This window comes from Microtus pennsylvanicus, chromosome 2 (assembly GCF_037038515.1).
Source record: "Microtus pennsylvanicus isolate mMicPen1 chromosome 2, mMicPen1.hap1, whole genome shotgun sequence".
Taxonomy (NCBI): Eukaryota; Metazoa; Chordata; class Mammalia; order Rodentia; family Cricetidae; genus Microtus; species Microtus pennsylvanicus.
Window position 1 is genome coordinate 61666454 of NC_134580.1, and position 18176 is coordinate 61684629.

General features: G+C 46.9%; 1 protein-coding gene across 2 annotated transcripts in view; it reads right to left on the reverse strand.

The window, feature by feature from the left end:
• Window positions 1-17649, reverse strand: part of Atp6v1c1 (ATPase H+ transporting V1 subunit C1) — a 32177-nt gene extending 14528 nt beyond the window's left edge. The window contains exons 1-4 of one of the 2 annotated variants that reach the window (XM_075961149.1): window positions 17492-17649; window positions 3192-3355; window positions 1707-1774; window positions 1104-1189 (exon numbers count right to left, since the gene is read on the reverse strand). In XM_075961149.1, the coding sequence (XP_075817264.1) occupies window positions 1104-1189; window positions 1707-1774; window positions 3192-3323 (286 nt within the window). In that variant the 5' untranslated portion in view covers window positions 3324-3355; window positions 17492-17649. Of the gene's footprint in view, window positions 1-1103; window positions 1190-1706; window positions 1775-3191; window positions 3356-17296 lie in introns of both variants that reach the window. The other variant, XM_075961150.1, reaches the window with a different exon arrangement.
• Between the last annotated feature and the right edge of the window lie 527 nt (window positions 17650-18176).

Sequence of the window (18176 nt, forward strand, 5' to 3'; positions counted from 1 at the left end):
TGTTGCTGGTCTTTAAAAAGATTTATTTATTTATTATGCTAACAGTTTTCTGCTTGCATGTATGCCCACACACCAGAAGAGGACACCAGATCTCATTACAGATGGTTGAGAGCCACCATGTGGTTGCTGTGAATTGAACTCAGGACCTCCGGAAGAGCAGCCAGCGCTCTTTACCTGAACCATCTCTCCAGCGCCAAGGCTGTCTTTTAACATAGGCAAAGATAAGTGTGAATGAGACTAGAAGAACAATGAAATTAAGACTTATTTTATGTTTTAGTCACGTATCTGAGGTGGAGGGGCAGGTATGTATAGATGCGTGTACATGCCTGCAGAGGCCAGACAAGATTCCTGAAGTTACAGGTTGTTGTGAGTCATCCACTGTGTGTGCAAAGAACTGAACTCAGGTCCTCTGGAAGAGCAGTATGTGCTCTTAACCTCTGAGCCATCTGTCCAGCCCCAGAACACTAGATTTTTTTTACAAGTACTATTATTGGTTGTGGTGGTACACACCTTTAATCCTAGGTAGAGGCAGGAGAACCTCTGTGAGTTCAAGTCCAACCTAGTCTACTTAACAAATTCTAGACCAGCCAGGGCTACACAGTGAGACCCTGTCTCAAAATTAATTAAATAAATAAAATCAACAATAATGAGATCAAAGCATTCTTTATAAAGCTATCATTACAGAACAGGCTCAGTATACATTATTAACTTAGAGCTACAGACACATACATCAGTAGTCTATTTTATGGGCACTAAGAAAAGCAGCATTTTGAGGGGAAAGAGGCATTACCCTGTAATGAATCAATCATTCTAAGTAGAAAACAGGAGTATCTAACTGCAATGATGCTGAGATGCTCAGCTTTAAGTCGTTTCAGACCGGGGAGCAAAGCCTGCACCTTACCCTACATTCTGTGTCACCTAAGAGTGACATGAGATTACGTCCAGGGGACAGATGTGACTGGTAACATCACCAGCAGCAGCCTCACAGCCTTCTGGTAAAGGAGCATCCTCACCTATGGGCTTCTAATCTTCTCTGCTTATGTTTCTAAGCCACTCACATTATATATACACTCACAACTGTAGGTCATAAAAGATCAGCTCACCTCCACTGGCCAGCAAGTTCTCCTGAACTTTATCTTTACTGTCCTCCAACACGTCAGCCATGTACTGAGCCACTTTCTTGACCACTCTGGGAAGTTTAAAAAAAAAAACCATTTTTAGAAAAAAAAAGCTATAAAATAACTGTCACACTAGGACATATTATATAATGAATCCCACTTTATATAAAACATGACATATAATAGAGTATTTGATAACAATGAATATAAGGGAATATCGTCTGCTAATAAGAAGAAATGAGCTGAGCATGGTGGTACATGCTTGCAGTCCCAGTGTAGGGAGAGCAGACAGGAGGATCTTAGGGCTTGCTGGGCAGTGGCTTACCCGAGTCTGCAAGCCCCACAGGCTCCACTGAGGACACCTGCACACACGTGTGCCTCCATGAACATGCTCTCACACCCCAGGTACACACAGATACACACGTGCACACACACAAATATACACAAAACATTGACATATAAAAAAAGAATCTAGTCATTTCCCCAAATCATCCACCTAGCACAGAGTACTCTGGAAGACTCTCCAGAGACCTGGACGCTGACAACAGAATCTCACTTCGTCCAATCCCACACATGCAGATACATTACCCTTCTACAAATGCATCCAGTTTAGCCAGTTCATCCGACAAGCCAACCAAGACATCCAACGTGCCAACCTAGAAGGGAAATTCAACATAGTACTCAGCTTCCATCGCTGTCACTCCTTTTAACTGAAGGTCTTACTATGTAACCAAGGTGAACCTCAGGCTTCCGTCCCCAGTCTCCCCAGGGCTGGGACTGTAGGCTCACAGCACCGAGGGGAGGGGCTGTTTTTATTTTGCTTTGAGGCAGGATCCCTTCTAGTCCCTGTGGCCAAGGCTGGCCTTGAACTCCTGCTCGCCCTGCCTCAGCAGACTGAGTGCTGGCATCAGGCTTGCACTAGTCCTCCCAGTTCCACATCCCTTTACCTTTAAAAACAAACAAAAACTAGATGATATATCTTTATTTGAAAGGGCCACAAACCTTACATTCTCCAGTTTTATTTTATAAAATACAGCAAAAAAAAAAAAAAGAAAGAAAAGGAAAGGAAAGGTCGTGGGACATTTAAGTGCATATTTATGTAGGAGGTGATTCTCTAGGGAGAAAGCACCACTCATGAAAACTTGGCACTTCATAAGCAGGCCTGTGCTTGCTTTAAACAGGCCAGGGACAATGGCAATGTGAAGTTTTGCTGTACAACAGGGCCCCAGGACGGGTCTGGGGCTGTCTATGAGGGCCTGCTGTTGACTCTGTATGCAGAACTGTGTGCCAAAGATCATGCTTTAGAAGTAAAATGCTGTTAGCCTGGCTGGTGGCACACGCCTTTAATACCAGCACTTAGGAGGCAGAGGCAGGTGAATCTCAGTGAGTTCGAGGCCAGTCAGATCTACAAAGTGAGTTTCCACACAGCTAAGGCTACACAGAGAAACCCTACCTCAAAAAAACCAAAAAGAAGTAAAGTGCTGCTTTCGCAAAAGTTCAGGTAACATTCTGGAGCCTGCCTCATAACTGCTAGACCATGCGTCTTCAATAAATGTTAAAAATATTCACGGGAGGGGGGGGCGCACGCCTTTAATCCCAGTACTCAGGAGGCAGAAGCAGGCGAATCACTGTGAGTTTGAGGCCAGCCTGGTCTGAAAGAGCTAGTTCCAGGGCAGGCTCCAAAAGATACAGAGAAACCCTATCTCAAAAAACAATAAAAAAAAAAAATTCAATTGAGTAAATAATGTCTAACTAGGCACTGTGGTAACAGACTATAAACAATAATGGAAATATTCCTGCGATATTTGAAAATAAATACTAAGACTCTTCTCTCCTGAAAATCCCATGTGATGTAGTACCAAGGCGTTCTATAACTCAGAGAAACATGGGAATGAGACATGACTTCAGTGACTTCCTTGTGACATCCAGAGACCAGGAGCCGCTCTAAATCACATCAACAGCCAGGGAGGAATGACTTTACTTCTCAAGGAACCTAGAAATTCACTTCTGACAGAACAAAAAGTGCCCTCCCCGGGCTCCCCAACTGCAGTTTTCTGCGCAGTACAGCCGCACCTTCAAGTCAGGAATGTTGAACTTGGAAGAAACCGCCAGGTTATTGTTCTTCGTAGTTGCTGCGTGGAGTTTCTCCCATGTTTGCTGACAGGTTTTCTCCCCAGGAGCAGATATGAGCCAGAACTCAGTCATGTTGGTTATCTCTTTGGAAATCAACGGAGAAGCTGTAATATTAAAGCAGAACAGTAACACTGAATGTCTAAAGTACAATCTTACATCAGTCGGGATCTAACATGGCCCCAGCCAGAGGTGCTACTGGGGACTACAAAAGGGGAGGGAAGATGGGAAACGCATTTGAAGGGGATATTGGAACCTTGGCCCCTCTTTCCTTCACCTGTTTTGATCTAGGATCTCAATGTTTTGCCCAAGCTGGCCTCAAACTTGGGTTCCAGCACTCTTCCCACTCTGGCTTCCCAAGGCTGCAACTCCAGGAACATGCCACCAAGCCTTTCACTGCCATGAGGAACACAGGACTTGGCTGTGTGGAGGTGGCACACGCCTTTAATCCCAGCACTCAGGAAATGAGGCAGAGGAGCTCTTGAGTTTGAGGTCAGCCTGGTCTGCAGAGTTCCAGGACAGTCAGGGCTACACAGAGAAACCCTGTCTCAAAAACCACACACACAAGAAAACAGGACTTTCTGGCTGCGTGGGCAGGCTTGCTGCACTGAGACGCACAAGCCCTCACAGCTGTCAGCCTCTGCTTGCTGTCTTGGCCACTGGCCTTGGCTATTTTCCAATCTGGTTTCTTCCACCTAATACTCTACAGTCACCAAACTATTTTACCCCAGATAGCAATCAGGAGACTATCCTGACTGTACTACACTGGTCTATCAGAGAATCTACTGGTATCTTTAAGCCTCTGGTTGTTTTGTTTGTTTAACAATATGGAGATTAAACCTGGGGCCTCAGGCACCTCAGATAAACACCAAGTCCTTCCCCAGTCCTCCAGAAACAGGGTTTCACTAAATTGCCTATGTTAGGCTTGGAATCTCTTGGGTTTCTCCTGCCTAGGCCTTCCAAGTAGACAGGACTACAGGCTTGTTTGTGAGCCCAGTCTGAGCCACCTTTAATAATACCAATTTCCTTGGGGGCCTCAGTTAGGGGAATTTGATGTTTTACTGCATGTTCACACCAGAAAATCTGGTAAAGGGTACTTGTGGGTGTATTTTTCTACTTGCTCTCTCCCCAGACAGCAGGTAAGGAAACCAACTGCTCTAACTCTGTCAAGAGCGTATGGCTGAGCTCTGCCCTCTGTCCAGTGGGGGCCAGTACATGTCCATCTCCCCACTCTATCCCGTTTGGCCCGTGATGTCCCAAAGACTCCCGGAAACACTGAAGACCCTATTTTCCATCTATAAATAGCACACGCCTCTCTCCCCCACTGAGCCTTTACCAGGATAAAAGGAAATAAAATCACAAATCTTTCTCCACACAGCAGAGCAGTGTCTGGGCACACCAGGAAGCTCTCTAAGTCTCGCTTAGGACCAGAGCCCTTTAGGGAGACGAGAAAAGATGGCAAAGTGGCCTTTGCATTTGGTACTAAAACACACGGGTCTCCAAGCTGCCTCATTCCGTTCTCACAGTAACCCTGAGAAGCTCACAGCTTAGTTGTGTACCTGAGGGCACAGCACACAACTGAGATCCGGGTCTAGCCTGGACTTAGAAGGCTGCGTCCTCTAAAGGACTCTTTCCTGTGCTGGGCCGGAGAGGAACGCTAGCATGTGCATGTGTGCACTGCACGTGTGTGCAGGTGGGAGAACTGACTGTGGGGTTGTTTATTGGCTGAGGCAGTGTCTCTGGTGTCTCTGGAGTGACCTCCACCTCTCTCCCTCACCACAGGAGCAGTGACCACAGGCTGCCCTGGCTGGGCCTGGGCTCATGCAGTTAAGACTCTCACCCACTTCACACCTTCCTGGCCTGTATTTCTTCAAAATTGTTGAATGAATAACCTTGAGGATTACATGATAATTTAACAGATAAATTGAATTATAGTTGCTTATCTACTTTCCCTGTTCCTACTCTTGATCTAATCTATACACAATTAAATACACCCATCTTAAGGCTTCAATCAAATCTAGAGTCATATATGGACCTGTTAAACCACTGCCAAAACCAAAATAAACATTTGTAGTGACTCCTGCTTTTAGCCCCAAACAAAGAAGGCAGAGGCAGGGAGAGCTCTTTGAATTTCAAGCTAGTCAGGACTACAGTAAGATCCTGTCTCCAAACAAAACAAAACAAAAAGAAAACCGTATTTTTAATTCAGGAGGGCTGATTCATTTGAGAGGCTGAAGCAGGATTACCAGGAGTTCAAGGCTGAGTGAGTTACACAGCAAGACCCTGTCCCAGAACTCAAAAACAAAGTCAGGCACACGTGGTGGCACGTGCTTACAACCAACACTCAGAACCACCTGAGACCGACACGGTCTCTCCTTAAACCTCGTCCGACCCATCAGTCCTACTCCGCCGTCAGCCCGGGCACAGAACTCCACGGCTAATGTGCTGGTGGGAGCAGATGTGCTCCGTAGGCCCGGCTTCTGCAGCTGCAAACGCTCCTGCACTGCTCGGAACGCCACTGCGCACCTCCACAGCTCTGCTTACCTGCCGGTGGACGCTGCAACTCAAGGCATTTTATGAACAAATAATTCTGTGAAATCATGTTTCCATTTATCTTGGGAGAACATTGCAGAAATAAACTTTGGGGGAGGGGGTGTTAATACAGGGTTTCTCTGTATCCCTGGCTGTCCGGAAACTCACACTATAGACCAGACTGGTCTTCAACTCAGAGATCCGCCTGCCTCTGGTTCCCGAGTTCTGGGTTTAGAGTCGTAAGCCACCACTGCCAGCCAAAAGTACACTTTCTAAGCAGATCACTGTGGTTTCTTTGACCTCAGAGCAGCTGCCAAACTGTTTTCCAACAAGAGAACATCTTCTGTTCTCCATTATTAAAGTGCTCAAGCTCCAGTGGTCCCGCCTGCTCCGTCTTCAGTCAGTGGCCGCAGGTGTGTCCTGCATTCCCACAAGGTGTGATGAAATTCAGTATCTTTTCACCTTCTCTTACAGTTCCTTTTTAAATTACTTGCTCACATATATGTACATGTGTGTATGTGTAGGGGCCAGAGGGCAGTCCTAGGTGTGCTCTTCCAGCATCCACCACCCTTTCTGAGACAGGGTCCCTCACTGGCCTTCAGCTTACCTAGCAGGCTTGGCTGGCTGGCCAGTGAGCCCCACGGACCCACATGTCTCTGCTTCGCTAGCGCTGGGATTACAAGCACCAACAGGCACACCTGGTCTTTTTTTATTGTTTTCTTTTTTTTTTTAATGAGTCCTAAGATTGAATTTAGGCCCTTATGTTTGCACAACAAACATTTTACTGATGGAGTTCCTGTGTACAAGTTAAGTACACACACTCACACACACAATAAAACAATACTGAGACTGAGTTACTACTGAATTCTAGAGTTTTGTACACTGGTAAAATTTGAAACGCAATCAGCTTTGCATGCACAATTAGCCCTGTACCATTATAACCTGAGCTAATTGATTTATAGAGAAAATGTTGACTTGGCTCGATACTACAGAGGTCTAGTCTAGACGGCACTCCACTCAGGCACTCCACATCATGGCAGAAACACACAGGAGAGAAGAGGAGGGACAGGAACCCCACAGGTCTCAGAGGCACACTACCAATGCCCTAAAGACTTTCCCACTTAGCCCCCCTGAGAGTTTCCACACAGACGGACTTGGACAGACGCACACACACCACGTAAGATCCCTCTACTGGGCTGGTTCAGCGGTAGAGCTCTTGCCTAGCACTAGGTCATGAGGCCATAGGTCTCATCCCTAGTACCACAAAAATATATAACCCAAGCAACAACACACAGGTATTTGTGGTTTATTTATACCCATGTGGTTTTTGTTTGTCTTCAGACAGTGTCTTTCTATGTAGCTCTGGTTGTTCTGAACTCTGTGTCGACCAGACTGGCCTTGAACTCACAAAGATCTGCCTGCTTCTGCCTCCCAAGTGTTGGGATTAAAAGACCACTATGGCTGGCTGTCTTTTTAAATAATGGCTTCACTGTATTGCTGTACCTGTCATATTCCACCCCTCCACCCACCCTCACTACCCTCTAATGTAAGCAGGTAAAATCTAGAGAGTCCACAACAGAAAACACCCTGTCTCCTCAGGCTTCTTTCTCCCCAGCAAACAGTCCCCCTTTCTATGTTCAGTTGTGTGTGTGTGTGCACACACATGCACAAAAGACAAAGACACACACATATTTTTAATTTAGGATTTTCTGTTTGAAAATTTCCATTTTCTTCACATTTGATACTGTCCATTAAATCACTGGTCACATTCCTAATCTTCATGTTATCTTCCTTCTGAGAATGCTGGAGGCCCAAACAGCAGGCTCAGGGCGAAAGCACTTCACTCCAAGCTCGATGACTAAGTTCCATGCTTTAGAATTCACATATGGAAGCAGGGCAGTTTCCTGCAGGTCTTCTCTGACACCCACACATGTTCGTGTACACAAATGCACACACACACACACACACACACACACACACACACACACAAAGCAATGTCTTAACAAATGACTTACTACATACCCTGACTAGCCTAGAGCTTGTTATGTACACCAAACTGGCTTCAACTCACAGAGATCAGTCTGCCTCTGCTTGCCCACTGCTGGGATGCACGTGCCACTAAGCCCAGCCGAATTTTTTTAAAAAAATTTTAAATTTTTAAAAAGTTTAAAAAATTTTTAAAAAAGACAATGCTGTGTTTTGCTCTGGAAGGCACCTAGACACTTGATTTTGTTTTCCTTTTTAAGAGTGTTGTATTGGACTAGAAATACAGCTCAGGGACTTGCCCAGCAATCCTTCAGCCTGGAAACAGAGAGGAATGGAAGGGAAGAAAGGGAAAGCAATTGTGTTGGCAATTTTTCAGTTTATAGCTGTCTACTCATTCCAGGTTCCTGGTATTTCTCTGTCAACTTCACTTAACTAGCTAGATAGGCCTTCCCATGTAAAATCAGTCTGAGGATCAACTGCTCTGCTCTGCTCGAGCTTCCTTCTCGACTCCAGTGCAATGCCCCTGCGAGGGAGAAAGCCGCGAGGGGCCGCAGAGCTCGCTGTCACCGCAGTCTACAAGCTGTGTCTCCACCCGGCCTGACCAGATCTGTAGCTGTTTGTGTTGGGAAGGTGAGCCCATTTTAATCAGAAGCTGGTTTGGTGGACGTGCTAGTCATGACCTTTGATACTGTTATCTAATTGATATTTATTTCTGTGGAGAGTCAGTCACACCCTTCAGCTTCCCCCCTTTCTCAGTCTTGTGTTTTATTTAAAATAAAAAACACAAAACAGGATGAATGACAATGAACAGCAAAAATTTCACAAGTATAGGCAGAAAGGAAGGAGCAATACTGTATCTGTGAAGAAGGGCAACAATGGACATGTATTACTTGAGTAATAATGAGAGAAATGTTCATTTTATTACAAATAAAATCCATACACTATTGGAAAGCTGTCTTGATTGACAAAATACAAATTCACTTAAAAAAGTTAATGAAGTAGCCAGGCGGTGGTGGCGCGTAATCCCAGCACTGGGGAGGCAGGGGCAGGCGGATCTCAAGGAGTTCAAGGCCAGCCTGGTCTACAAGAGCAAGTTCCGGGAGGGGCACCAAAGCTACAGAGAAACCCTGTCTTGAAAAACCAAAAAAAAAAAAAAAAAAAAAAAGGAGTTAATGAAGCTATAACATCCTGTTACCACTGATTTAGATATATAAAGCCAGGTGTGCTGGCACATACTTGTAATTAGAAGTTCAAGGCCAGTCTGGGGTACGGTACTGAGCAACTTTTTGTAAACATGACACAAGCTAAGGTCATTTGGGAAGAGGAAACCTCATAGAGAAAATGCTTCCAGGCTGCAGGCAAACTGGAGGAGCATTTTCCTGATTCTTGATGTGGAAGGCAGAGTCCACGGTGGAGCGCCAGGGCTGATGCGAGCCAGTCGTGAGGACCACGCCTGCAAACAGCATCCCTCTACTGCCTTTACCTTTAGCCCCTGCCTCCAGGTTCCTGCCCTGCCTTCCCTCTGAAGACTATAACCGAGGAGGTGAAATAGACCCTTTCCTCCCAAGCTGGTTTTGGTCAGTGTTTTATCACACTCAACAGAAACCTAACCAGACAGCTAAGTAGTAAAATTGCTTTCAAAACTCTAATGTCTAAAACAGTCATACTTTAGATACACTGTATCTAAACACACATTACTATTTAACAAAGGGATGTTCAAATAGGTGTTATGTGTCCAGGCTTATTTATTTCCGTATCTGGGACAAATTCTCATTATACTACCCAGACCAGTCTTAAATGCCTGGGCTCACCCACCCTCCTGCCTCAGCTTTCCAAGCAGTGGGGAATAAGGTGTGGGTACCCATCTGGCTCAGTTTTATCTTTTGTATTTTGTGTTGCTGGAGATCACACCTAGGACCTCAATTGTCAGAAATGCACTCCAGCTCCAAGTTACTTTCCCAGCCTACCAGGTGTCCCTACTTTGTAAGCACAAAACCACGCCCCTATCCTAAGACCTGAAAAGTTCAGAGACTAGCAAACAGCATCACAACACAGAACACCAGAGTCTGGCAAACGGCCCAATGGGAAAGGCTCTTGCCACCAGGCCTGACTACGTCACTTTGATTCCCAGAACCATGTGAGAATGGAAGGAGAAAAAACAGGCTCCACAAATGCCCTGCGGCAAACATACTCCCCCACAGTTAAAGAAAGGGAGAGAGTGGGGAGGATAAAACAAGAGAGAAAGACAAGACTACTTTACACTATTATAACCATGTGTGAAGCACCAGGATCAAGACTGGCCAACAGCAATTTCATCTCACTGTGAACTATGGCCAGAGAAAACCCTAATGCACGCTCCATGCCCGCTCCAGGCAGCGCCACCCAAGGGCCAGAGCCAGCACTGCAGGACAACATAAAGAAGGGGGCTGATCCCAGCTCAGCTCAGCATATCACTGCATGCAAAATGAGAGGAGGAGGCCAGGCAGATGACTGAAGCTACCTTTCTGTGGAAGGAGAGAACTGGCTCTGGCGAGTTGTCCTCTGCCTTCATACGTACACCACAGCATGCATGCATCCAAACTCACATATGCATCACAAACACTGTAACAATAAACTAAATTAAATAATTTAAAAATTATTTTAAAAAACATCCTGCAGGAAAATCAGATTATAAACAGGTTTCAGAACCACTGTATCAAAATAAGGTGTTCCCAGCCAGGTGTGGTGGAGCATGCCTTAAACCCAGCACTCAGGTGGCAGAGGCAGGTGGATCAGTGAATTCAAGGCCAGTTTGGTCTACATAGTGAGTTCCAAGACAGAGCTACATAGTGACTCTATATTGGAGGGCGGGGGAGGAAGGTGTTCCCATGATAACACAGTGAGTTAGCGTTGTAAGAGGTGGCAATACTATGCAACAGAAGATAGCTGGGCATAGTGGAGCACACCTTTGATTCCAGCACTTGGGGGTCAGAGACAGGCAGATTTCCGAGTTCAAGGCCAACCTTGTCTATAGAGTCTGTTCCAGGACAGTCAGAACCACACAGAGAAACCTTGTCTTGAAAAACAAAAACAAAACAAAACAAAATGGCTAATTGCAGAGTGTTTCCAAAGAACCACACAGCATCTCTAGAGTTGTTGACTCGAGTTATTCTAACTACAGAGTTTAGAATGACACGTGTGTGGACAGGCCTGAACACGTGCAGACACATACATCAACCCACTTTTTGCATGCATTTGATGGTAACTAGCACACTTATTAAGCAAACAAAAACAAATGCTAAGAGTACAGAACAAAATAAAATCTAGGTAAACTTCCGCTTTGCTCAATGAACACTTGCTAGGTAGACATGGTGGCAAATGCTTTTAATTCCAGTGAGAGCTTGTCTTGAGAGAGAGAACAGTTTAGCTACAATCCCAGCACTGAGAAGCTGTGGCAGGAGGATCTAGAACTCAGGCCAGGCTGGGCAACACAGTGAATTTCTGTCTTGAGTGAGTGAACTTACGAACAACAGAATACAAAGCATTTTGAATGTCACATGGACAAGTGACAGACGGCTCTGTGCCCACGCTGTTTCCTCTCAGATAACAGAAGGTTGAATAACTCATTACACATGTGCACCAAGTTCTGGCTCCCACATGGAACGAAATTTGAATCTGCCCACCAGTTCTTTGATGAGGTTTTCCTGCCATATCCTCAAACCTTGCTGGATCCAATTCCACCTTAACCTCAAGCCTGCCCTTAGCTATTTCCCATGCTGCCTCTCTTTCAGGTCCACTCGGCACAAATTACCCTCTGTTTATAAAAACCATGCAAGCTCAGCGGTTAAGAGCACTGACTAACTATTCTTCCAAAGGACCGGGGTTCAATTCCCAGTACCCACAAGGTAGCTCACAACTGTCTGTAACAACAGCTCCAGGGAACCCAACAGTCTTACGAAGGCACACACACACAGGCAAAACATCAAAGCATGTAAAATAAAAAAAATAAATAAATAAATAAAGTATCTAAGACATTTTCTCAACTAAGTCCAAATCAATCAACATACATTCCACTGCACCACTCTCAACCCAGGTTCATTAAACCCAGGTAAACATTATAACTGCATTAAGACAGATACAAATTTTATGTCTCATCTCTTACTTAACTAGTGGCTGTTTTCAATTTAGGATCTTATTCATCTCAAGTTCCAGAACTGGGGTTGCCTCTGGGAAGCAAAACAAATTAACTGCAGTCCCGTTATCAAGTAACTTCCGATGATGGTCACAGATCTGGTAGGCAAAGGCACACAGATAAAGAGAGGAATGAGAGAGAGGCTCAAGCAGAGGCCAAGACAGGAAAACAACCTCAGTGCAATACAGGAGCAGCCCAAGGGAAAAAGCACAGTAGGAAGGGAAAGCCTGGGTTCAAAGCCTGGGATTGTTTAATTGTCACCTCTCTTACCTAGGCTGATCTGAAGGCTAGAATTACCCTCATACCACACTAACTTAAATGTAAAATAAAAACAACAATGTAGCAACTTGCACAGGACCACAAAAGGTGGGGGTACTGGGCTTGCACAGATCTGCTAGCATTGCTGCTGTGACTGGAGAGTGGAAGACAAACCCCAAAGAGGGACAACCACAGAGAACAGGAAGTGTCCCAGTAAGCACCCCGAGCCTGCACTGATGTTAGTGCTTGAACCCAGCTGCGGTTGCTCACACCTATTATTAGCCCAGCTGCATGGCTCATACCCATAACCCCAGCACTTGGAAAACTGAGGCAAGTTTGAGGCTAGGCTACGTGACAACCGAGTTCCAGGTAAGCCTGAACTACAGCCAGTAAGACCTTGTCTCAGAAGAACGGACAAGCAGACAGGCAGGTGGATTAGCAGGACACCATTTCTTTTAAATACACTCATCTCTACAGTAGTTTAAATTCCACAGGAATAAGGCTGGAAGATGGTCTAGGTGCAAAATAACTTCCTTTTTGGTCCTTGAAAATATGTTTCCTCTTTGATTACAAAATATTTTACCTTCAAATCAGAGGCCTTTTACTTGTGGTTGTGGGAGGGACTTATTCCTAGCCTGTTTAAACACTTCTAGCTCACCTTTCAATATTTCCAGCATTCTTGAGATCTTAGAATTGTTAAGACCATGTATCATCAATAAATACATTATAACTTCTTCAAGTTTATTTTCAAGTGAAAAAATATTAACTACATAAACCTGCTGGGTGGCGGCAGTGCACACCTTTAATTCCAGCACTTGGGAGGCAGAGGCAGGCGGATCTCTGTGAGTTCGAGGCCAGCCTGGTCTACAAGAGCTAGTTCCAGAACAGCCTCCAAACAAAATGAGTTTCAGGATAGCCAGAGCAACATAGAGAAACCCTGTTTTTGTTTTTGGGGAATTACCTAAATGTCTTCAGTGCATTTAAATATGAAAGAAAACAATCTTCAATCACTTTAGTTACTACCCCAGTCCACTGTCCTCTTGTGGTCTACTCAAAACTCATTCTTTGGAGCTGGGGAAGGTAGCTCAGTTGGCAAGGTGCTTGCCTAGCAAGGCTGAAGCCCCGCGTTCTATCCCCAGCACCACATAAACTGTGTGTGGTTGCACAAACCTGTATTCCTAGCACTAGGGAGGCCGGAGGACCCGAAGTTCAAGGTCATCGCTGACAGTTCAAAAAGAATAAAAGTCAGCCCCGCCGTCGCCCCTATTACTACAGAAAGCACCTAGTCACTTCTGGTAAAGCTACTGTAGGTAAACTGGCACACTGACCACAGCCACAGTATGTCTATCATTCAGAGTCATTAGGGGGGCTTGTGTTTGGAATCTTAGCATCTAGGAGACAGGAAGGTGGAGTCTGAGGCTAGCAGCCTGGACTTTATAGGGAGCGCCAGGCCAGTCTGGGCTAGAGTATGAAACCCCAGCTCATAAAACAAAAGGGCAGAGCCAAGGCGACAACTCAGTACCTAAGAGCCCACGTGGTGACCAAAGCTCTATCCAGAACCTCAGTAAAAGATGGCTTGAGGGGCAACTGTGGTGAGCACTCTGATGTGGAGACAGAGGCAAAGACAGGAGAGCCACCCAGAGTTCACAAGTCAGTTCTAGTATACACAGGATCCTGCACCCACCAGGTGGGCGGGGAAGTGACTGCTCCAAGTTGTCGCCTGACCGTCACACGAAGTAGACCACAGGAACAGCCGAAGCCAGCCACACTCCTCCCAGAATGCCACTTCCCTTTGCTCTTGGGTGATCATTGATAATCCTGACTAGACCATGGTGCACTCTGCGCTAAGGTCTGAAATTCAAGTTAAAGACTTAAAATCAGGGCTAAGTACAAGACTGACTCAATTCCCCGAACCCCACCCTACTTCCCCTCTCAGAATCGCTTCAAGAACAACACACTGAATAGTGAGTACTGAAAAGCACTTCAGTTTGCTCCGCAATTTGGTGCTAAATTCCTTCAGAGCAGAGAACAGTTAACGAAGGTATCTGTCCAAAGGCACAGCTGGGTAACTGCACAGCTGGTAACTGCACAGCTGCACAGCTGGTAACTACACAGAGACTGACAGAGAACTCAAGGTTTTCATACAATTAGAAATATTAAAATGTAGTTTCTGCAGTCAATACTAACAGCCATCAAAACAAACAGCTTACAGAAATATTACTTATTTTCTGAATCTTCATCATGTATTTGCCCAAGACAGTGGGGATACTGCATGCTTATCTGTCTCCGTGAGAAATGCACAGGACTACTTCGAGCTGTCCTGATGTGAGGATCACTAATCATGACGTGGTGGATGGTCTAGACGTAGGACAGCCTAAATGTCTAAACTGTCGTTAGCATTGCAGCTCAGAAGCACCGAGTGAGTACAAGCTAAATGGTGAAGTTAGACGGCTGCAGACGGCTCAGCAGGGAAGAGCACTAGTTGCTATGGCAGAAGACCCAGGTTCAGTTCCCAGCACTTACATGGTAGCTCACAACCACCAGTACTCCAGCTCCAGGGGATCCAATGCCCTCTTCTGGCTTCCACAGAAACCGGGAACATGTGGTACACATAACATACATGCAGACAAAACATTCATACACACAGAACAAAAATAATTTCTTTTAAAAAGTTAATATACCAGATAATTGGGTTAACTCATAAAAAAGGTCTTTTTTAAAAAGAGAGAGAGAGTTAGTTCCAGGACAGCCAGGGCTACATAGTGAAACACTGTCTCAAAATGAGTAAGTAAGTAAATAAATAAAAATCTCCTGCCTTGTTTTCAATTCGGAATTAGAGTGATCACCCAGCTCTCAACATTCAGGATGCAGAGTACTGTTTCTTGAGATCTAGTATCTGCAAAGGAACCAAAAGGGAAAAGGATCCCGTAGTTCTGAGACTTCAGCACAATGAAGACTCGCTGGTTGCCAACGAGCTGTGATGGACACCTGGAGCACTTCCGCTCACCCTTTGCTTCTTATCCCCTCCAGCCACACAGTACACAGAAAAGCAGCCCTGGGCTTTCCCAGACAGGGCCTTGCTATGCAGCCCTGGCCGGTCTGCAACTCACTATATATGCCAGGCTGCCCAAACCTGGGCAGGCCCTTCTGCCTCCGCCTCCCCAGTGCTGGAATTTAAGTGTGTACCAGGTACCAGGCCCAGCTCACAGAAGCCGTTTCTAAGGCACAAACTACAACTGTAGAATCCCTTGAAGCAGCCCTAACCAGGTAAAGTTTCACCCAAAGCTTTGAATCTGAGATGCCACGCACCTTCAAACCTTACCCTTCTTATGTGGCTATGGTTACTGCACAGGTAATCACCATGAATTGCATCTGAGGTCAGAAACCATGGAAGTTATGTTACACAAGTCACTTGACTTCTCTGCTTCCAGCCCAAGAGTCCAAATGGATTCCTATCTACACAATGAATCAGGAAAGGGCAACAGATGGCATTACAAAGAGATAAATTTAAACATATTTTGGCAAGAGTCTCCTCCAACAAACGTCAGAAAGATCTGGCCTCCACTGTACACTTCAGGTTGACTTAGAGCACTGTAATAACTACTTCCCGGAAGGGGCAAGTGGAACATAATCTTCCTTTCCCTCCACAATTCCTTACAATCCTTCAGTGGACTGCAATGCCCCTGAGCTAGTCTCGTTGGCTTATACCACCATCCATATCTCCACAAAACTAAGTCTTCTAAAGCCACAGCCTACAAATCCTCTGTGCTGCTAACAGGAAAGCCCTGGAGAGCCTACCCCAGCTCTCAACACAGGCCTGGCATGCATCTCTGCCAGTCTGTCCACTCCCCATCCCAGGCGCCCCCTGATTTCTAGAAAGGTATATTCCTCCTCTCATTTCAGGGCCTTGACAGATTCTGTTCCCTCAGCTTGGAATGTTCTTTTCACTCCCGGCTGCTCATTCCCCCTTTCACACCAACCTCTTCTCAGACCTTCCCCCAGGTCAACTCCTCAGCAAAGTCTTCTGTGACTCTCCCGCGGAGGTCCTACTCCTGGAAAACACCTCTGCAGCACGCTATTGCTCCTCCGGAGCACATTCTACCCTTGGATAACATTCTCCGTGTTTCAGACACACTCTCACTATCCAGCTCTGGCTGGCTCTGCCTCCCAAGTGTGAGGTTTTAAGTAAGGTCTATGCTACCACACCTAACTCGTACGAGTATTATTAAAACCTCCCTCCTGCATAATTGTCTGTAAACTCGGTGAGAACAGAGACCGGGTCTGCTTCCTAAGCCTTGGCGTCCCCATAGCCTCTGGTACTGAGCGTGCACTTAGGTGACAGTGTTACTCGGCCTCAGAGCTATCCCCACTGCTCCACAATGCAGCAGACTTCAAACCTGGCCTTGGCACCCCGAAACATGCCTTCCCTCTCGTCAGGCCCTCAAATCCTGGGGCCTTCCCTGAATAGAGAGTTCTCCTTCCTCCGTTCTCCAACCCCGCTAGCTCGCCAAAACCCAAATTCAAGTTTCCTCTCCTCCATACTTTTTTCCTCTCTGTTTTTACAAGTTTCATCGGTTCTCCTGTGACCTATCATCTCACCATCAGTGCGAACTCCAGGGCCTGGCTAGTCACACCCCAGCACACCACTAACTACTGAGCGGCCACCACCACCCCAAACACACACACACAAACACACACACATTACATTTTTCCTCTGAAAAAGAGCACTCGCTTCCCTCTTATGCCTAATAGGTGATTCAATTTGCCTTGTGAGAGGCTGCCAGCAAGTTCCTTTTCAGGAGATTTTGCCTACCCTCCTCACATTCTGGTAAAATGGTTTTAGCTGCCTGTGTTCCCGTTCCGTCCACTGCCTACAATGACCCTGTGTCCTCTGTGACCGCCCCCTGCCTGCGGTAGGCACCTCTTCGGCCGGTCGTGAAAACTGACATTTCTTCTCCTCCCGGACAGGCGAGAACACCCAGCGGAGACAGCTCTCCAGCCCAGATCCTCCTTGGAGAGCCAATCTGTTACATTCCACCCCCTCGCGAGTGGCCAGCACTGGCTGGGACTCGAACCCAAGAGGGACCCGAACGTACTATACCTCTCCCTTCTGCCCACTGGGTTCCCGTCAAGGCCCCTTCTTCCGAAGACACCAACCCTGGGCCAGGAGACGCGGACACCCGGCGCCCAGGTCGGCTGCAGCTCCGACGCCACAGTCTAGGCCCCCGCGCCCGCCCCCATCCTTCCCCAGCGGCCACTGCAGTGCCAGCTCCCGGCAGGGCTGTCGCTCACTGACCCGGGAAGGTGTCTCGGAGGCGGCGGCGGCGGCGGGTGCGGAGGTGGGAAGCCGGGCAGACGTTAACCGCTCAGCGCTCCATCCCTCCCGGACCTAAGCTCCGGCCTCTCGGCTTCCTCGACCCCTGCGCCCAGAGCGAGTCACGTGCCAGCCGGAGCAGTCAGCTGACCGCAGCGCACGCCGCTCCGCCTACGGCGCGCGATCGTGACGGCCGCCGGAGAGGGCGGGGCTGGGAGGATGCAGCTGGCGCTTCCGCGTGGGCGGGGCTCCCCCCTCCCCCCGTGACACCGGACCAGGGTCGCCAGCCACCCGGACGCGTCCCCGCCTGCAGATTCCCGCGATTCAGGCTCTCCAGCCTCCTGCCCCGACTGCAAGTTTTATCGGACAGTCCAGCTTTCGGGAAATCTCCCTAGAAGTTCTCTTCCGTGTATTGACGTTTTTCATCCAGTCTGGTACCACTTCGTTCCGTGTTCAGCTTTAGCCACTGAGCACCAAGCGTTGTCAAGCTGTTTTTTTAGGATTAGCTAGCAAGGGAACTCCGCGTCTGGTTTAGGCGGTAGCAAAATGAATACAGGTGATCAAGGACGGTTTCAGAATAGAGGCAAGGACGGGGAAACCATCGGCCTTGGGTCCCAAAATAGTAGATATGGAGCCGCTCTCTCAAACCTTGCATATCTGATTGGTT